The 22,405-nt window shown below is 42.2% G+C and overlaps 1 protein-coding gene across 5 annotated transcripts in view; it reads right to left on the bottom strand.

Moving 5' to 3' along the window:
- Window positions 1-22,405, bottom strand: part of SH3KBP1 (SH3 domain containing kinase binding protein 1) — a 366,732-nt gene that overhangs the window by 113,302 nt on the left and 231,025 nt on the right. The window contains exon 1 of one of the 5 annotated variants that reach the window (XM_030574531.1): window positions 22,099-22,184. The exons of the other annotated variants lie outside the window; for them this stretch is intronic. Within the exon in view, the coding sequence (XP_030430391.1) occupies window positions 22,099-22,110 (12 nt within the window). The 5' untranslated portion in view covers window positions 22,111-22,184. Of the gene's footprint in view, window positions 1-22,098; window positions 22,185-22,405 lie in introns of those variants that run through there. 5 annotated transcript variants of the gene reach the window in all.

The raw sequence follows: 22,405 nt of genomic DNA on the forward strand, positions 1-22,405 counted from the left end.
ATATTCCCTGAATCACTGGCGACAATGTTTTTGACCCTTCAGGCATTGGGAGCTCAGCCAAGAATGCAAATGCTTTTCGGAGACTGCGGGGACTGTGGAATAGCTTGAGTCCTCAGTACCCCCTCCCTCCCTCCATGAGCGTCCATTTGATTCTTTGGCTTTCCGTTATGCTTGTCACACAGCATTGTGCTGAGTCCCTGCTGTGGCCTCTGTCTTTCATAGCCTGGAGATTTTTTCAAATGCTTTGGCATTTCCTCTTCTGGAACACAGCTCTGATAGAACAGATTTGTCTCCCCATACAGCGATCAGATCCAGTATCTCCCGTACGGTCCATGCTGGAGCTCTTTTTGAATTTTGGACTGCATGGCGTCACCCGTGCTGATCAGCGCTCCATGCTGGGCAAACAGGAAATGAAATTCAAAAGTTCGCAGGGCTCTTCCTGTCTACCAGGTCAGTGCATCCGAGTTCGGATTGCTTTCCAGAGCGGTCACAATGGTGCACTGTGGGATACTGCCCGGAGGTCAATACCGTCAAATTGCGGCCACACTAACTCTAATCCAACATGGCAATACCAATTTCAGTGCTACTCCCCTCGTCGGGGAGAAGTACAGAAATCAGTTTTAAGAGCTTTTATGTCGATATAAAGGGCTTCGTTGTGTGGACAGCTGCAGGGTTAAATCGGTGTAACGCTGCTAAATTCGGTATAAACGCGTAGCGTAGACCAGGCCTGAGTCTTTTATTTCTCCTGCTACTCTGGTGTATTTTCCTCCTTCTCACAAACACACAGACACCTCCACTAATCAATGCCTTTCCCCCTGCATTTGCTGCATCAGTCCTAAAGAAACCCCTCAGTCAGCATGGCATAACTTCTGCTCAGTCTTGCCATGAGGGTCTATGTTTTGGGCAGTGGCCTCTCTTGTTTCAGCTATTACTAAACAAAGATGCATTTAACTGCTCCTTAATTTAGCCTGAATGGAAGGATGGCTGTTAGGCCCACCAGCTTTTTCAAAATGAAGTATAATTTATATTGCCAAAAGGTGCACAGAACTCCAGCGAATGGGTTTAAAATAAGACAGATCTATGCACATACTGGCATACTTTTGTCATAACTTCAATGTCATGGTCATATGTTTTAGAAAACCATAAACTTCATGATTTCAGCTATTTAAATCTGAAATTCCATGGTGTTGTAATGGTAGAGGTCCTGACCCACAAAGGAGTTGTGAGAGGATTGAAAGGTTATTGGAGGGGAGGTTGTGGTACTGCTACCATTACTTCTGCACTGCTGCTGGCAGTGGTGCTGTCTTCAGAGCTGAGCAGCTGAAGAGCGACAGCTGCTTGCCAGGAGTCCAGCTCTGAAGGTAGCAATCCGCCAGCAGCAGCACAGAAGTAAGGGGGCATGATACCTTATTGCCACCCTCACTTCCATGCTGCTGCCTGCAGAGCTGGGCCCTCAGTCAGCAGCCGCCATTGTCTGGCCACCCAGCTCTGAAGGCAGCAGTGCAGAAGTAAGGATGCCACTCTTCTGCATTACTGCTGGTGGGATGCTACCTTCAGAGCTGGGCACCTGGCCAACAGCCACCGCTCTCCAGCCACCCAGCTCTGAAGTCTGCGCAGAAGTAAGGTGGCAATACCATGACCTCCGTAAAATAACCTTGTGACCTCCTGCAACTCCCTTTTGGATGAGGAGTCCCACACAAAAGACCAGATTTCACTGTCTGTGATGCATTTTTCATGGCCGTGGCTTGGGTAGGGCCGTAGGCATAACTCTCAAGCCCCTAAGCAGACATTACTTAAACTTTGCGCCATCCTGTTGTCTTGGCTCCCAAGTTACAATCTATTTTGCTGCAGACCCCAGACTCTCAGTCAGTCTGTGTCAGCCTGCAGCAGATGATAACTTCCAACTTCTTTTTCTGAAGGGAAGATCTTTTAACTGATCAGTGCCTTGATCTCCAGGTTCTCACGAAAACTGTTATGTAACCATGGTTAAGTCTGAGGAGAAGCTTCTTCATAGCTATAAATCTGGCTATTGAGTTTGACTGTTTGCTGGGATCCTTCTTCTCTAGGCTATTTATCCTTTTCTGTTTGTTTTCCATAACAACTCCTTTTAATGTAACTCCATAGCAAGTAATCCAACATGAACAAACACGGAAAGGCAAGCACAATATTCATAAAAATAATATAGATATTTCCAAGCTCTCCACAAGATCAATGACAAACACTTTGCTTGGCAAGATCTTGATACAATTTCTCACCCTCCCCCACTTTTTCCTTACTATACCGTAATGAAGAAACCACTCCCTGCTGGAGAGAAAAACATTACATACAATCTTTAAGCTGTTTCAGAAACAATGATTCACACAGCAAAATGCTGACATAAAATAATAGTTGGTATGAATATTAAATATTTGCTTTCATTTTTGTTTATTCACCTCCCAAATTCACCACAACCTAAATACTAACATTTTTATGAGGATGGATCTCAGAGCACCAGGCAAACATTAATGAAGAATCACCATCCCTCTGAAGCAGGTTGATAATAATATTTCTACTTAACAGACGGGGAAACCGAGACACAAAGTAACTTGTCTAAGAACAGAAAGGGAATCTGTTGTGGACACAGGGAGAGAACCCAGATCTCCTGCCTCTCAGCCTAGGCTGCCTCTCAACAGGCACCAGAACACATCACCAAAACAAGAGTATCTTGATCTTGCCAGTCCTATGGGGTAACAATAGCTGGATTATGTAGCTGTGAAACACAAATTCCCCATATCTTATGGCTACAAGCAAGTGGATCCTAAAGATGAAAGGGGAAGGAAACCTTTCCTGCACAAAAACAGCCAATCAAAACAACAATACTGGCCAAACTTTGCTGTACAGATATTAAGAGAGATGTCACAGATTTAGCAGCAACCTGCAGGCATTAATGCTTGGTTTCACGAAGCCCATGCCTAGCATTAAAATAACAGGCAGTAGTTTCAATGGAAGTGGGTTTCAATGGCACTGTGAAGTCACATACACTGCATAGCCCTACCACTGCAGTCCATGCTTTTCCCAGTTATTGAAGTAAAAGTTGCCATAACACTGCACAGATGGCAAGTTACCTCTCTTGAAGTCACTGTGTGATAAATAATGCTCTCTTCCCCCTATATCATTTGGAATTGGGGTGATATCCATAAGAGTGATAGAGAACATAGGATAAAGCCAAGCATAGCATGGGCAGACAACATGCAAGTTTCCATCACATTGCTCCGTTAAGGCCCTTCAGCCATCACGTGCAACACCGGAGCTTTTCTTAACGGTGACATGCAAAAGGGAGAAAAATTGGACTTGCGCCCAGTTTTTTTTCTTTGTGATTATACAGAAAGCCGAAAAGATTTTTGTTTTTATTAATCTATTTGTATTTTACATTAAAAATGAGGGCTTGTCTGCCTGGAACATTCAGTGATGCTGGAGAACTAGTGAAATATTGACATCACAAAAATCAACATGGGAAAAGCTGAGCAACTGAGAAGGGAAAACTTTTTTTAAACTCCTGTATTACTTCTATGAATAACATTTTGGATAAAGGTTGTAGTACTGCCAATCCTACGCACTGAAAAAGCATCAGTCAGGCAAACAAAAATTGTAAGATTATCTTAAATCAAGAGATATTTTTAAAATAATGCAGTTGGTTTAGGGGTTCATTTTGTCTGTTTTTTTTTATTTGTTTGCTTGCTTTCTGGTTTTGGAACCATTAGGATCCACTCAGGTCACAGTTTCAAGCTTTATTTCAGAACTATGAGGGCCATAAACTTACTTTATTTTTTAATGAAAATGTGAGATTATCAAATAGTCACATGACTCCAGGAGCTAAACACTTAATATTATAGAACTCATGATAAAATAATGTGAGTTAGCAATACAGAAGCTGCCTTTGTTAAAGATTCCACACCCACATTCCTTCAAATAAGGTGCCAAAATAAACGTGGCCTGAACTCTTCAACAAGACCTTCAGCACAACCAGAAAAGACTAGGGTTTGAGGGAAAAATTGATCAAGATTTAAAAAAAAAATATTTTAGATCTTCTTTAGAGATCATAAAGAATCAAGATGAGGCACAAGTCCAATGTTATAAACAATTTGCAACTCAAATGGTGTGGTGATTTTGTGTTTCTGGATGCTAAGCAAAGTCAAGCTCTCACTTGTGATCTAATCAGGTCAGGATTGAAGGCTCTGTTATATTCCTGCACAACAGTTAAAGGAATACAATTCCCCCTTAACACCTATGTATTAACATAGATAGGCTTCTCCTGGCATCAACTTAAGGGCTTGTCTAACTTGGAAATTTACTTGTTTAAGACCCTGTGTGGACACTTATTTCAGAATAGTAGGACTCTATGGTCTACACTATATGTTTATATCGAATTTAGCAGCGTTAAATCAAATTAACCCTGCACCCGTCCACACAACAAAGCCATTTCCTTCGACATAAAGGGCTCTTAAAATCGATTTCTGTACTCCTCCCTGACGAGGGAATTAGCGCTGAAATTGATATCACAGGTTCGAATTATGGTTAGTGTGGATGCAATTCAACGGTATTCACCTCCGGGAGCTATTCCACAGTGCACCATTGTGACCGCTCTGGACAGCGCTTTCAACTCAGATGCACTGGCCAGGTGTACAGGAAAAGCCCCACAAACTTTAGAATCTCATTTCCTGTTTGGCAAGTTGAGCTCATCAGCACAGGTAACCGTGCAGTCCAAGAATCGAAAAAGAGCTCCAGCATGGACCATACAGGAGGTACTGGATTTGATCGCTGTATGGGGAGACGATTCTGTGCTATCAGAACTACGTTCCAAAAGACGAAATGGCAAAACATTTGAAAAAATCTCTAAGGGCACAATGAAGAGAGGCCACAACAGGGACTCAATACAGTGCAGTGTGAAAGTTAAGGAGCTCAGACAAGTGTACCAGAAAACCAAAGAATCAAATGGACACTCCGGGGCAGAGCCACAGACATGCCGCTCCTACGCTGAGCTGCATGCAATTCTAGGGAGGGGCCGCCACCACCACTCCACCTTTGACCGTGGATTCTGAAAAGGGGGTACTCTCAGCCATGCCTGAGGATTTTGCGGACAGGGAAGATGAGGACGACGATGAGGACGACCTTGAGGAGAGCACACAGCACACCATTCTCCCCAACAGCCAGGATCTATTTCTCACCGTGACTGAAATACCCACCCAACCCTCCCAAGGCGGTATTCCGGACCATGAAGCAGTAGAAGGGGCCTCTGGTGAGTGCACCTTTGTATATATAATACATGGTTTAAAAGCAAGTGTGTTTTTAATGATTAATTTGCCTTGAGGACTTGGGATGCATTCGCTGCCAGTACAACTAATGGAAAAGTCTGTTAATGTGTCTGGGGATGGAAGTGAAATCCTCCAAGGACATCTCCATGAAGCTCTCCTGGAGGTACAGCCCTTGCAGAAGGTTTCTGGGGAGAACCAGCCACACAGTGGGGGGAGGAGTAAAGAGATCATCCCAGAGAATTGGATGGGGGGGGTTACTTTGGTTTCTGCTGCTGCATGTGAACATGCTGCTTTTATGAAGGTTGCAGAAGCCAAAAGACTACAGCTTACCATGACCGCCTGCAAGCCGAAATCTGTTGCCCGGCCCTGTGTCTGTGCTCCCTAACACCAAAGCCGCAGACACTCAATATAAAAGATGCAAAATGCGACCTTGCACTGAAATCACATGTCCTATGTAATGTGAATAGTGCTGTTCACCATGAAAGAGTAAATCCATTGTTCTGTAAAATTTATCTTTTTAAATACTTCTCTCCCTTTTTTCCCCTCCCACAGCTGCAAATTTTTCAAGCCTCCCTCCTCCATCCCAAAGGCTATCTCAGAGAAGGCGGTGAAAAAAAATGCACGTACGATGAAATGTTCTCTGAGATCATGCAGTCGACCCGCAATGAAAGACCTGATCTGAATGAGTGGACACAGTATCACAGTACAGAAAAGCGTCCAATGACCGTTAGGACAGTAGGGATGAAAATGAGGGACAATCGAGATGAGAGGTGGCGGCAGGAAGATCAGAGGAGGCAGGATGCAACACTGGGGCTACTGCGGGATCAAACGGACATGCTCCGGTGTCTGGTGGAGCTTCAGGAACGGCAGCAGGATCACAACGTGCTGCTGCAGCCCCTGTTTAACTGCCCTACCCCCTCCCCAAGTTCCATAGCCTTCTCACCCAGAGGCCAAAGCGCGCGGAGGGGGGATTTACTCCAGGGATATCTCCATGAAGCTCTCCTGGAGGTACTCCAAAAGCCTTTCCAGGAGTACGATGACGATGGCTACCAGGCGTAATACATCGCCTGCTGCCAAAAGGCAATGAGCTGTAGCTGTGTAGCAATGCTGTCCCAAGTCTGCCAGCATCCAGGAGACATACGGTGATGGTGAGCTGAGCGGGCTCCATGCTTGCCGTGGTATGGCATCTGCACAGGTATCCAAGGAAAAAAGGCGAGAAACTGTCTGCCGTTACTTTCACGGAGAGACGAAGGGAGGGAGGGACATAACACATACCCAGAAACATCTGCGACAATGTTTTTTTGCTCCATCAGGCACTGGGATCTCAACCCTAAATTCCAATGGGCAGAGGAGACTGCAGGATCTCACAGTGCAACTCTCCGGAAGTCAACGCTAGCCCCAGCACTATGGACGTGCACCACCGATTAATGTGATTAGTGTGGATGCATGCACACGATTTTATACCATCTGTTGCCAAAAATCAAATTCTGTAAAATTGGAGTAATTCCGTAGTGTAGACACACCCTATCAAGGAAATACAGAACTGCTGCACCAGTTTCAGAGCCTAGCACTGTACTGTAGTGTATACCACTGTCGTCCATTTATAATTTATATTGACAGACTTTGAGCTTGTCTGCACTGACACTTTACAGCGCTGCAACTTTCTCGCTCAGGGGTATGAAAAAACATCCCTCTGAGCACTGCAAGTTTCAGCACTGTAAAGTGCCATTGTCGCTGCGCTCCAAGCGCTGGAAGCTATTCCCCTTGTGGAGGTGATTTTTTTTTTATAGTGCTAGGAGAGCTCTCTCTGAGCACTCTGCCGCGACTACACAGCCACGTTAAAGTGCTGCTGCCGTAGCGCTTTAACATTGCCAGTGAAGACGTGCCCTTTGAGAAGAATCCTGTCTCATCTGTTCAGACATTGGTGATTGTGACAAGGGACTGCAAAGAAGAGAAAGAGGCTAGTCAAAATTCCACTGACTGAGGCAGGGGGAAAAGAATGCAAAGATTCTTTGGTCATTGCTTTCCCTTTCCCCTTCAGCTACTATTTTTGAATTCTTGTTTACATTTGATGAAAGAATTAATTTTTTGTTCCAGGCACAAATCCATGGCCATTACTATCATAAGAGAAAAGTAGGCCTTTGTTCTTTTGTGTTTATTTTAAAAACTAGGAAAATGAAAAAACAATAGTAGAAAAATCTCCAATGACAGGCAACTTATGAGAAGGAGGCTCTCAACTACAAAAAAGAAGCAAACAGAAACAGTTACCAATTTCTTCCAGACGTTGAATGAACAGGAGCATAAACAAGCTTCTTGTCAACTAAACAGGGTTTTTTTGTTTTTTTTTTTTGTGGTGATGGGGAATACTTCTACTTGCATCTTAAAAGGGAAGCAAATCTTAATGTCTTTTAAGCTTCTGAACTTTTACATTTCACATTTAAATTTTCAATAAAGGCCTCCAGAAGTAAATGTATCCCACTTTGTCAGAGAAATTTAACAATGGAGAAGTGACTAGAATAAGTTATTCCTGTGAAACCGAACTCAGCTCTATGTGAACTGCCTTCCATGCCAGCAACACTTAGTTTTACTACCATGAGGTCTTCCTGATTCTCTACGTGAGCTCTGCTGAAAGAACAGAATTAACAGAAAATGAAGGGTCAGTACAGTGGCACTTCAGACAGGGGGAAGTTTAATTCTCACATTTAAAAAAAAAGTCCTTAAAATAGGAAGGAAAAGTTTCTCAGAAGAGTGGATTTAAATTCCTGACTTTCTATATAGTTGTCTCCCCTGTTCATCTGAATGGCTTCCTCCATTTACACCTCTGCCCAACTCCGCTATGGTGGAAACATCACTCTGAATGCTCTTGTGGTTATAGCAAGAGAAGCACTGTTGATTATCACTTATAAGGATGTCTTAGCCACCAATTATGTTTCTGTAAGGATGTCATAGGCTTAATTATGTTTCTGGGCTCTTCCTTGTTGTCATGCAGGAGCTTCAAGAGGAAACGCTTTGCTTTGTCCCAGTTTAGAAAGTCACAATTGGCCGGTAAGACCTGGCACTTAGCCATGCATAGTTGTAAGGAAGCAGAGAAGAACATTTTTCTCACAAGTAGATCAAGCCTTCAAGTATGTCCTTGGGGAGGGTGATCTTGGCTGGATCAGAAACTGACAAGATGTCAAACAGCGTGCAGGATTTCTGATCTAACAGAGATCTCTATCTCCAGAGTCTCAGCAATCCTCAAGGATCTCCTCGAAAGACAAAACCATCCAGCACCAGTACCAATGCTGAGGATACTGCTTCATTCAATGACAAAGAGTTCCTTTGGTTTCTTTGATGGTGAGATGCTGTTGTTGCTCTGTCCCTAAATCTGCTTTTTCCTTGTGCTCTGGCATAGATGATCTGGCCAAAGATGCAGGTGAGGAGTTCGGTGTAGACCGAGCTTCTCTGTACCTGAGACAGTGGACTACAGTTCTCCAAATAGGCCCAGAGTGGCTTACAATAGGAACGTGGCTTACCTGTTTGGTATTGGCCAGATCAGTGGCCAGCCCTTATGAGAGACTGGTGGCTGAGCCCTGTAGGGAAAGCTGCAGGTCTTTCTTCAGTGTCCACCTAACCTCAGAGGAGAGGATTCTCTGTTCAAAGATGAGAACAACATTTGCCTTGATGATGGTGTGGAGGAATACACCTCCTTTAGGGACATCATCAGTGCACATGGTGATCTCGCTACTGGGTTCTGTATTGGTACCAGTACTGATCTCCCAGGGATGTAGGCATTGACAATGGGAAGTACATCACTGGAGCCAGTACTGGTACCAGAGGAGTCTGTGTCTGTGTTGTGGGCTGCTCATTATCACCAGTCCTTGATGCCACATGAGGCTTGATGGTTTTATCTCTAGAAGCTTTACGTGGTCTGTCCTTATGGGAGGAGATTGACCTCTCCCTGGACTCTCAGCTTCTGTGTTGCGAGCACCCCCTCTCAGTGCTAAACTTCAGTATCAGAGTCATTGGTGTTGGCTTCAGTGTTGATGATACCAGGGTCAGCTTCAGCGTCTGGGACATCAGAGCTAGTGCCAGGTCTTCTCAGTGCCAGCGTTCAGCACTGCTTGTCTGCTAGATAAACTGGCCTCATCCAGCAATCTAACTGCTAGCAGAACTCTGGAGCCCATCTCCTCAGGGTCTGATGAGACTTTCAAGGATTGCTCCAGGAGATGGAGTTTCAAGACATTTCACATGTCCTAGCAGAGAATAATAGGCACACCGAACATCTACTCAGTATATATGACTCTCTTAAACAGAAGAGACATTTGCTGTGCCCATCTTTTAGGGGAGTTAATCTATCACAGGATAGATAGACTCAAAACCCAAGGGCTTCAAGACTTGTCATGTTAAGTAGCCCTGTAATGGGGAGTCCATCCAGGAGGTGTCTAACCATCCAGATGAGTAGATATAGATTACAGTGGTCATAAGTGGAAGAATGAGAAGAGCAATGAAGGTTTGTAGAAGATTTTTGAGACGGTTTAGCTAAAACTAAGAACTAGTGGCTTGGACACTCGCCAGGCTCTGCGCCTTGTGGCCGTTGGTGGTGGTAAGGTATTGAGGGAAGATTGTAACTGTGCCATTCTTTATGCCCTACAATGGGAGCATGAGGAGGCACAGAATGCATGTGTGGCACCAGAGGGACACTACTATATATATAAAAAAAAAAATCTTGCATGAACTTACAGTGAGATCTACTCTCACACATACGTGAAGAAATTTTACTTTTTAATTTCTAGAAAGATATTTCACAAATATTTTTGAACTACGTCGCCATACCTTTGCAGGCAGGCAAACCAAATTATCTGCAATTGCAGAATCTGAAAATATTCCAGTACCACACAATCCAATAGATTGCATTGAATTTTCCTGTTAAATTGCTGTTTGTTCTTGCATCAAATTAGGAGCTGTATAAACATAACTGTATGCAGGTTACGAATTACTGTTACTTTGCTACATCATTTCTCTGCTAGGTTAAAAACATTGTTTTCGATTGCATGGCAAATAAATGGAACACTAATATCTTGTACTTCCTTCTCTGGCAAAATTTAATAAATTTACAAATATGAAAAGCCTTTTAAGGAGGAAATCTTAGCCATACTGAAGTAATTGAGGAAAACTTCTAAACCACCAGGATTACATACACAAACTGCATACTAGCAACCACATTACAGAATGATATTTTAAGCAATAGTATTTTTGTTAGTTCTAAACCAAATTTATTCAAGCATGTCAGATCTCCTTAACTTCACTAAAGACTAAATTCAGTATAATATTTAAACAATTTTAAAATATAAGCATGTACAAACAAAATATCTACAAATGTCAAGATACACATAACCAGAATTATTTTAACGTAATTAAAATTCTACTTTGAAATTGAAACACGTGAAAAATTTCAGGCCAAAAGTTATTTTCGGAGACTACTATAAGCAGTTGAAAATAAATTCGAACTAGATTATTCCACAACTAGAGAAACTATCACAGAACTACAAGTCTCATTTAAAATTGCGTTAAACAGGTTGTGATCATATCAGATCACCTTCAGTCCATTCAGTGCCGTAGAAATAAAGTGCTGGATGTCAGAGCAACTTATACTTCCCTGTATTTGACACACACAGATGTTTTTCACACCTGAATCCAAGCAGACGAGTGAGCAGAAAAGCAAAAAATAATAAGCAGTGCAGAGAGCTCCAGATAGGTGACTTTTAGAACAAAGCAGGATTTTGTTGGGATTTTCCATTGCTGGGCAGTGTCAGTTATTTGTTCATCAGGGTCACATCTAAGCATTGTTTTCTCTTTCAGTGAAAAAAGATAAACTGCTATATTTCATCAGATAAACTGTATAAACACACTTAAGGCTAATAACCAGTGCTCTGAATACTAAATGAATAGGCAGATGTGCTTTCAAAGATTAAAAGTTCTTTTTCAAAATTGCTTTATCTCTTGAAGTTTTTAAGAAAAGGGTGTGACAGACCCAAACCAGTGGAGTACATGAGTCTGGTATTTTTTTATGATGTCTGGGTATGAGAGGGGCAAATTTGTAAAAAGTTCTAAGGCGATTACTCCACTTAATTACAGAGGGGAGTGTTTATTGGATACAGCTGGAGACCCCTACCTCCAAATTGTTCAGATAGCTAAGAGAAAGCACCCCCCAGGGATCTCAATTCATATTTCTGCATCACTATAAATAGCCTAAAAATTGCCTAAAGAAAAGAAAAAACATGGATGAAAGAGTGGGGGTGATGGCACAAGGTGAGGACAGAATGTATGTTATCAAGGGAGGGGGGAGCCTGCCCTTCCCATCCTAATGTTAAAGGATGTGTTACTATATGTGACAGACCCAGGCCAGTGGGGTAACAGGAGTCTGGTAGAGGGCAAATATACTGGTCACTGGATGAGTAGTTTTCTGTTCCCGAGTGACCAGAGCAGCGGCTGCACTAGAGTAATCAGGAACCTGCTGGAAACAATTAAAGCAGACAGGCTGATTAAAACACCTGCAGGCAATCAAGGCAGGCTAATCAGGGCACCTGGGTTTAAAAAGGACCTCAGTCCAGTCAGGCCAGAGGGAGCCAGAGGAGAGGAAGTGCGTGTGAGGAGCTGGGAGCAAGAGGTGCAAGGAGCTGAGAGTGACAGGGTGTGGTGCTGGAGGACTAAGGAGTACAAGCATTATCAGACACGACGAGGAAGGTCCTGTGGTGAGGATAAAGAAGGTGTTTGGAGGAGGCCATGGGGAAGTAGCCCAGGGAGTTGTAGCTGTCATGCAGCTGTTACAGGAGACACTATAGACAGCTGCAATCCACAGGGCCCTGGGCTGGAACCTGGAGTAAAGGGCGGGCCCAGATTCCCCGCAAACCTCCCAACTCCTGATCAGACACAGGAGGAGTTGACCCAGACTGTGGGGAAGATCACTGAGGTGAGCAAATCTGCCAATAAACACAGGACCCACCAAGGTAGAGGAGGAACTTTGTCACAAGGGTTATTGATGCTTCATGTGAAATTCACTCTTGAGCTAGCTAGATAAAGAGAAAGATTTCAGTGATGTCCAAAGGTACTTGAAAAGACACTTTAAAGTAACACGTTAAGATGAATAACAAAAAGCGCTTATCTGGGTGGAAGAAGAGTTATTTATATAGTGCTGTGTGTACATGACACTTTAAAGACAAAAATGACAAGCCCAGCACCAATCTGCTTGTAGACAATGCTACAAATGATGACAAACAATGAAAATGGGAGAGGGTACAAAAATATAATATGGCTGAGTTGGTCTACTATGCAGGCAGCTTGACAGTTCTGTATTTATTATTTTTTCATATTTTTATTTGCTGTTGCTAAATGAAGATTTAAAACAACAACCAAAGAGTTCCTTTAAAATAAAATAGAAGGCATAGAGAGACATCAGCACTTTTAGAAGCAAGAGTTCAAATATGTATTTGTCCATTTGTTTACTGAAAGAAAACCTTGGTTAGTTCCATGAGATTAATTACCTATTAGCCACTTTATTATGTTATTTACAAATACAGTAATTTAAACTAGTAATAGTGTGTGGTTTCACAGAAGCATTAAAAAGGTAGGAAATGCCTAAATTCAGATAGCATGTTCAGCCTTCGTTCTACTCTGTTGTGAGTAAGTTTTATAACACACTCAATGGCATGATTACAGACTGTCAGGTAATCCAGTATCATTCCATTTTTTTCTATAATTTTAAATGCATAAATATAACATCCTGTAATATTCTGTGTACGCAGACAGTCATTGATTGTTATTTACAGTATATGAAAAGTAAACAGCAAATGCATTTTATCTACCAGTACTGCACTTAACATACAACTTAAAATGTACTCGTATTATGACAGTGCAAGAGTCATCTTTTGTTCCTTCCTTTATGTAACTCTCCCACACTGCATTGTTCCATTGTGTGCTCCTGGTAAGCTACAGTGTGAAAGGAAAGTACTAGTAGTGCTCTATGGGGGAGGGGTGGGGGAATAACATGACAGTGTTGCCAACTCTCATGATTTTATTGTTAGTCTCACAATATTTGATACGTTTCAGAGTAGCAGCCGTGTTCGTCTGTATCCGCAAAAAGAACAGGAGTACTTGTGGCACCTTAGAGACTAACAAATTTATTTGAGCATAAGCTTTCGTGGGCTACATCCGATGAAGTGGGCTGTAGCCCATGAAAGCTTAAGCTCAAATAAATTTGTTAGTCTCTAAGGTGCCACAAGTACTTCTGTTCTTTTTACAATATTTGATGTTTTACTTAAAGACCCAAATCCAGGAGCTGAGTGATCACTCAGCTTCTATTAAAAAAAAAGATATTTCTAGCTCTTGTGGTTGCAGAGAAAAAGCCTGAAAATGCAATGTGAGCATACACTAAAGACCCAGAAAGCAAAAGGCAAATAAAAAGAACCCATTAATTTTTTAACAAAATCCCTTGATTTTAAAGCCAATCTCATGATTTTGTGGGTTCTGACTTAAGATTTTTCAATGTTTGGGCTTGGCAATGCTGCCTAAAGCACACAATAAAGAAGGGGAAGCAGCAAAGGGCAAGACAAAGTAATAAGAAGTGGGAAGATGCGATAAAACAAAGATGCTGTGAAGAATTAGTCTGGAAAAAAACACAATCAAAAAACATGCAAACAAAATAACTAGTAGCTTTTCCATTATATAAGAGTGAGACAAATAAAATAAAAAGAAACAGAAAAAGAGAGAAAAGGAATAGAACAGGAAAAAACATCAAATCATAGCACAACAAAGAGCACATTATTCTCTGAGCACTATAACTCTTTTTCACATTAATATGAGCAAACCACTGCAATCCCATTCAGTGCTGAAAAACTGACCTGTAAGCCATTAGTATATTTTCCATTTGCCCTTCCTAACATGCCTCAAACCTTGTCGGACCTGGGGGAGCTACTTTTAGGCTGGGGAGACATTATTTCAATGTCCCAAGACCATTCAGTCACTGACTTCATAAAAGCTGCCATTCTTCACAATCATGGCAGTTTTAGGAAAGAAGTGGATGCTAATCTACAGGAACTGGACTGAGACCATCAGCTCCTTTCATTTTAGTCAAAAGAAGAAACATTCTATGGATGACTTCCACATCCTTAGCTACGTGGGCAACAGAGAGCTAAAGGTGTAAGACTCCATACCCTAACAGCAAACCCCTGAACTAATCAGTTCTTTGACTAATATTCTGAAAGGGAATATTTCCAAACTTTCAACTGCTATAGACAAAGGGGTATAGATTTAAAAAGTTTCAACATTGAGAACATTTGGCCCAAATTCATCCTTGGTTTATTTCCTCTAAAGTGTTAAACCTGTAATAATTAACTTTTTTTAGTTATTTTATTTTACACAAACAAAATTATACACACTCACTATCAGTAAAGACCCTGTAGCATTTAGGCTCCAGTTGCTGGAATCCTTGAAAGTCCACCCAGTTTTCCATACTTCCTGTTTGAAACCTCACACAGATAATCACTTTCCCAACCACTCAGCTTTACCACCATAGATGTGCAGGGTCAAGAGGCAATGAGGTCTGGGAACTCCTAGACGCCACACAAGTTTGAGGCAAAAACTCTTATTATCTGGTGGAGTGGGAGAGCTATGGACTGGAAGAGCAATCATGGAAACCAGAAGAAAACATTAGTGTTCCACAACTTGTACATGCCTTCCATCAGAAACACCCCCTGAAACCTGGTCCCACAGACTCTAGTAGGTGCCCTTGAAGGGGAGGTGCCAGTACTGATAGGATCTAGCCTGCAACAGAGCCAGTCTCCTGGCAGCTTAATAAGGTCAGCTGTCTGAGTGTGCCATCTGATTGGTTGAGGGAGTCAGCAGGCTCTTACATAAGATCAGTAGCCACAACAGTCCAGTGGCTGCTCAATGCATTCCTAGCCTGCAGCTGTACCTAGTCCTGTCCCTACCTCTGCTGTCTCTAGTCTTGCTTCAGTTCCAGTGTGCATCTATTCCTGCTCCAGCCCCAGCACTAGCCTCAACCTTTACCTGCTCTGCCTCAGCCCCCAGCTTCTTCCTGACTTCTGACTCCCAGTTCTGACCCTCCACTATGCCTTCTGACTGAAACTCTGGTTAACCCTTTGGCTCTGCTTTGGGGAACAGAAATTTGATAATAGAGGGATCTTCAATCTACCAAATAAAAGTATAAGAAGCTGGACAAATTCAGACTAAAACTAAGGTGCAAATTTATAACAGTAAGTGTAATTAATCATTGGAACAACTTATCAAGTGTTGTGGTGGCTTCATCATCACTGGAAATTTTTAATTTAAGACTGAATGTTTTTCTAAAAGACACGCTCCAGTTCAGGGATCCCCAATGTGGTGCCAAATGTGCCCGCATCCTGCCAGCGGTCAAGCTTTCGGTGGCATTTCTGCGGTGATGCCTCTGGATGATGATGCTTTCCGCTACAAGCAATGTCATTCAGAGGCGTTGCCACCAAATTTCAGAGGCATTTCGGCAGATGCTCAACCACCACCATTGTCCTTCATCTGGCACTCGCCAGACGAAAAAGGTTGGGGACCACTGCTCTAGTTCAAGCACAACTATTGGACCTGAAACACAAATTAATTCAGGGAGGTCCTATGGTCTGTGTTGTGCAGGAGGTGAGATTAGACAATCACAATAGTCCCTTCTGGTCTTAAAAATGTATGACTCTATAAAATCTGAAATTTTGACATCTGATGGTGCTAGACCCTCAGTTGAGTATCAGAGGGGTAGCCGTGTTAGTCTGGATCTGTAAAAGCAGCAAAGAATCCGGTGACACCTTATAGACTAACAGACATTTTGGAGCATGAGCTTTCGTGGGTGAATACCCACTTCCTCAGATGCATGTAGTGGAAATTTCCAGGGGCAGGTATATATATGCAAGCAAGCTAGAGATAAAGAGGTAGTTCAATCAGGGAGGATAGGGCCCTGTTCTAGCAGTTGAGGTGTGAAAACCAAGGGAGGAGAAACTGGTTCTGTAATTGGCAAGCCATTCACAGTCTTTGTTTAATCCTGAGCTGACGGTGTCAAATTTGCAGATGAATGAAGCTCAGCAGTTTCTCTTTGAAGTCTGGTCCTGAAGTTTTTTTGCTGCAGGATGGCCACCTTAAGGTCTGCTATAGTGTGGCCAGGGAGGTTGAAGTGTTCTCCTACAGGTTTTTGTATACTGCCATTCCTAATATCTGATTTGAGTCCATTTATCCTTTTCCGTAGCGACTGTCCAGTTTGGCCGATGTACATAGCAAAGGGGCATTGCTGGCATATGATGGCGTATATTACATTGGTGGACGTGCAGGTGAATGAACCGGTGATGGTGTGGCTGATCTGGTTAGGTCCTGTGATGGTGTCGCTGGTGTAGATATGTGGGCAGAGTTGGCATCGAGGTTTGTTGCATGGATTGGTTCCTGAGCTAGAGTTCCTATGGTGCGGTGTGCAGTTACTGGTGAGAATATGTTTCAGGTTGGCAGGTTGCCTGTGGGCGAGGACTGGCCTGCCACCCAAGGCCTGTGAAAGTGTGGGATCATTGTCCAGGATGGGTTGTAGATCCCTGATGATGCGTTGGAGAAGTTTTAGCTGGGGACTGTATGTGATGGCCAGTGGAGTCTTGTTGGTTTCTTTCTTGGGTTTGTCTTGCAGTAGGAGGCTTCTGGGTACACGTCTTGCTCTGTTGATCTGTTTCCTTATTTCCTCGTGCGGGTATTGTAGTTTTGAGAATGCTTGGTGGAGATTTTGTAGGTGTTGGTCTCTGTCTGAGGGGTTAGAGCAGATGCGGTTGTACCTCAGTGCTTGGCTGTAGACAATGGATCGTGTGATGTGCCCGGGATGGAAGCTGGAGGCATGAAGGTAGGCATAGCGGTCAGTAGGTTTTCGGTATAGGGTGGTGTTAATGTGACCATCACTTATTTGCACCGTGGTGTCTAGGAAGTGGACGTCCTGTGTAGATTGGTCCAGGCTGAGAATGATGGTGGGGTGGAAGCTGTTGAAATCATGGTGGAATTTTTTCAGAGTCTCCTTCCCATGGGTCCAGATGATGAAGATGTCATCAATGTAGCGTAGGTAGAGAAGGGGCGTGAGTGGACGAGAGCTGAGGAAGCGTTGTTCCAGGTCGGCCATAAAAATATTGGCATATTGTGGGGCCATGTGGGTGCCCATAGCGGTGCCCCTGATCTGGAGATATAGATTGTCATCAAATTTGAAATAGTTGTGTGTGAGGATAAAGGCACAGAGCTCAGCAGCCAGTTGTGCTGTGGCATCATCAAGGATACAGTTCCTGACAGCTTGTATTCCATCTGTGTGTGGGATGTTTGTGTAGAGAGCCTCTACATCCATCGTGGCTAGGATGGTGTTTTCTGGAAGGACACCAATGCATTGTAGTTTCCTCAGGAAATCAGTGGTGTCACGGAGATAGCTGGGAGTGCTGGTGGCATAGGGTCTGAGTAGAGAGTCCACATATCCAGACAGTCCTTCAGTGAGAGTGCCAATGCCTGAGATGATGGGGCATCCAGGATTTCTGGGTTTGTGGATCTTGGGTAGTAGATAGAATAACCCTGGTCGGGGCTCTAAGGGTATGTTGATTTGTTCCGGTGTTAGTGTAGGGAGTGTCCTGAGTAGGTGTTGCAGTTTCTTAGTGTATTCCTCAGTGGGATCTGAGGGAAGTGGCCTGTAGAATTTGGTGTTGGAGAGTTGTCTGGTGGCCTCCTTTTGGTAGTCAGACCTGTTCATGATGACAACAGCACCTCCTTTGTCAGCCTCTTTGATGATAATATCTGGGTGGTTTCTGAGGCTGTGGATGGCATTGCGTTCTGCACGACTTAGGTTATGAGGCAAGCGATGTCGTTGTTCCCCAATTTCTGCCTGTGCACGCCAGCGGAAGCATTCAATGTATAGGTCCAGACTGTCATTTCGACCCTCAGGAGGAGTCCATGTGGAGTTCTTCTTCTTGTGCTGTTGGTGGGAGGGTACCTGTGTATCAGTGCGCTGTTCAGTGTTGTCCTGAAAGTATTCTTTGAGTCGGAGACGGCGACCCTCAGTTATCTCTTTTGTTAATGAGCTAAAAATCTTCCCTCCCAAGAGATTTTACTGGGATTAATGTATCAAAGTGACAAAGTAAATGCACGGAATTGAGAGCAACAGTTTAGCTAAGTAGTAATTGCGTAAACAAATGGAGCAAGGCATATTGGAATCACAGATGAGTAAAAAGCTTAGCAAATGAAATAAAAAGAACAAACACAGAACTGAATCTATGTACCATGCTCCTAACTGCCTTATCTCAAAGGAACAAAAAATAACAGTTAAAGGAGGTAAGTGAACAATATTAGAGTGAATACAGTCACTTGCTTTCTCTCTCAACTGGAGATTCACAATGGAAGGTCAGATTTCTGGCAAGAACATTGATGAAAAGTAAAGTAAATATCCTTGTAGCAGACATCGTTCACTCTCCTTCCTCCCTTTATTTATTTTTAATAGTAACTTCTACTGACTACGGCTTGTGCAAATGAAGGGGTCATTTCTCCCAGTATCACTCATTAGAAATTCCACCATTTGTGGACTGCAGTTAAAAAAAACAATTCAGAATCAGTTTTCTGTCATTTGAGGAGGATTCTATAGTCAATCTACATATTGTGGTGGAAATCCTTCTGTGCTTTCTCATGAGAAACACTGTCAGCAACTAGCATGCTCCAGATTGCACCATCCAGAACAGAAAACTGCTTTTATGAAACCTCCCCTTTTGTAGCAATTAGCAACCAATGGGGCTGTTACACTGTTCTAAGCCTGTCTCTGCAGCTGTTAAGAATCAAGCAGGTTCAGAGTCTTTGCTGTTGTGGCTCCTTGCCCAGCATTCCAGTGTCAATAATGTGTGCAACCCAGAAAGGAACAAGCGATGATGCTGCTTAAAAATAGCTATGATCTCTTGGTTCATTCACTGTATCAACAAAGTTATGTTCACTGATAGAAGAATAATTATGGCTAGTCTGCACAACAAACAATTCAGAATTGTCACACAACCTACAACATTTTCTCTTATTATACTATATTTTCTGTGTAACATTTTGTAAAATGGCATTTATTCTATGTCTATCCTGCCATCCATTTATTTTCCTTTTTTTCTGCATCATCTGGTACAAGGAGCATTTTCATATTTTTAAAAACAATCTGTATTCTTTCCCTCAGTGGAGACATAATATATTTTTTTCAATGCCATGCCCATGTCACCCTCCCCACCCCAATAGTGGCGTGCTCTTTCTTTGCATCAGGAGCTTCTTGATACCTCAGAGGTTTGCAGATAGAAGTGCCTATCTGTAAAGGTACTTACATAGCCCTAGTCACCACAGTATCAGAGCAACTCACAGTCACTAATGATTTTTATTCACATGACAGTCCTGTGAGGTAGAGAAACATCGCCATTTTATTGATGCAACAGAGCAACTCGGGACAGAAGCAGGAAAAAACCCCATGTTTCCTGACTCCCGGTTCTATGCGCTGGTAATCCACCAGATAACATTGCCTTTTGCCATCTTCTGTTGTGTTTCTTTTGTCTTCCCTGTGTTCCTTTCTTTTTATGCTTATGGTGAGTTATAGCCAGTGACAAAAGATAGTAATATTACAGATTTTTCTTAATCATGGTAATGAAAATGAGAATACTTAGTTCTTCAGTAGTAAAATTATAATGCCAGGACTGAAAAAAACAGTTCGATAATATTCTCAAAAGTTAACTGATAAAGAAACTGTTCCGCTATCCTAACTCATAGTTCCTTCTGCAACAGTGATGAACAGTTACTACTCGGATCCGGTCACAAACACCTTCCCCTCCCCCACACCTGCCTGAAAGGAGGACCTGTGGAATGCCCTTCAGACATATTCAACCCTCCAGCAAACACAGTCGCCCCACCTCCAAAAACCCCAAAATCCAACAACCAAGAAAGCTAGTAAGATTGAACATTTGGAAAATAAGTTTTATTGTAATCAGGACAATAAAGGAATTTCCACCACCCTCCATTTTGTTTCCTTCTTACTTTATGTGACATTTTTCTTTTCCTTCTTTTTGTTCCTTCTTCCTCCATCCTCTTTCCCTGTTCTGTGACCTTTTACCATCTTTTTCTGCCCTTTTGTCCATCCTGCTTAGTTTTATACCTTTATGTTCTTTTCTTTGGAGGTTTTTGTATTAAAAAAATTCTTTACCGGGCAGCAAAGTATTAGTAGCAAATAATATAACGAAGAACTGCAAGGGAAAATTGATTAGCAATCTCGTCCATTTCCCTTACCAACCCTTTCAAGGATAAAGTTCTTTGGCACAGCATGAACAAGGAAACTGACTGGAACTTATCTGTTTCGTTCTGCATGGAGCTCTGGAGTGTGGAATACAAATGGAAATGACCAGGATTGTGTGATCTTAGTTTTCCTCTACAGCAAGCACCTTTCGCAGAGAGACAGCTTTAAAGGGAAAAGTCAGCTCTGTCTATGAAGCTTTGCAGATATCTGTTGGGTGGCCAGAGTGCGGTAAGTATCAGAACAGCCAGAACACAGCAGGCAGCAGTCTCTACTGATCTAGGAATTGCCAATTGAGCAGCATTGCTCGAAGGCCTTCCTCAGGCCAGAATTTTACAGTCCCACTCCTCTCTCCCCCAATAATTTTTAAGGGATTTTTACAAAGTGCTTAGTAGCTCTCATCTGTAAGCTTGTATTTTAGGATATTTTTTAAAAAGCAAGTATTTTTGTGTCAAAGTCTTGTTAAATTTATTTTGTCAACAAACAGTTAAATCAGACTACAGACATCTCATCCTTTAGACTGTCTGGCTATTATATAGCCCTGTTCTCCCCGCCCCCCGCTTTTTTTTTTTAAGGCAGGAAAAGGAGAGACACATGGCATATTGTAAGCTTAAAAGTCTATTCAAGGAACCTTGTAACTTCATTTCATGAACTCACAGACTTCTGCTTTTAAATGCATGAATTTAGAGATCTATATCTACCAAACAAGCACACAAAAAACTATTTGTAAAAAAACCCAAACAAAATATCGAATCATGTATTTAGTGTTTCTCCTTTCAGTGTGCTAGATAATTTCATAACATGCACCACCAATTGACACAAATTCTCCTTGCAATTACATGAAGTAACGATTGCTGTTTAGATTTCATTACTTTGGTGAAAAAAGGTGTGACAACATCAAGAAATTACTAATTTTAGTTTTTCCCATTCACAGAGCAAACTCCAAACGTCACCTCACAGAAAATGAAACACTAGGATGCTCTTTCTTTTTCTACCAAGGAAGAGGAACTTTAATCATACTAAATTATTTTGGAGAAAAAAACTGGATTTTTGTTTAGTAAGCAAACACTTGAAACGGCTACACATCCTAGAGAGATGGTGTAACAGTTACTCCTTACGTGAACTGCCAAGTTACGTTATTCTTTAGAGTAAAAGACTGGAAAACAAGTAGTACAAAAATTGAAAACATCTGTGTAAGTTTAATGGCCAAACTGACCGAAGGGGAAAAAATTACAACAAAACAGTTCCAGGACAGACTATGTCTTCACATAGTAATCCCTTATTTTAATATGTTCCGCTTTAATAGAGCTGGACTTCCCATCTGCTCAAGATCCTGACTAGTACAAAATAGTTTATTTTCATATATACAATTTTTGTCCACTATGAAAAGAACCAAAGAGCCCTCCTACCAAACATCGGTGCTCTGCAAAATATAAGTAACAATATAGTATAAGATGGTTAAAAACAACAAAAAAAAGTTTGTTTAAAAAGAAATACCTCCTCTCCCATTGTGAAGTAAAACTGTCTTTCTACAGTTAAAAGTGTCCAAGAAGAGAATCGGAGTTCTCCTACTTCCTTCTAATAGCAAAACTTACAAGTCTAAAAAGACCAAGCCTAAAACTGAGTCACATTTAGGGCTCTCTGAGCTTTGAGGAAAACAAAGCTTGCATTTGTTTATTTCACAGGAAGCCTGGAACTTTTCGTAGTTTTATTTACTTTGGGGTAGAGGTTTCTGCCTTTCCAGACAGAAAACTCAGCTTCACTGGCTTCATGTATATGACAGCCAGAAAAGGCAACATAAGCA

The sequence above is a fragment of the Gopherus evgoodei genome, chromosome 1, assembly GCF_007399415.2.
Source record: "Gopherus evgoodei ecotype Sinaloan lineage chromosome 1, rGopEvg1_v1.p, whole genome shotgun sequence".
Taxonomy (NCBI): Eukaryota; Metazoa; Chordata; order Testudines; family Testudinidae; genus Gopherus; species Gopherus evgoodei.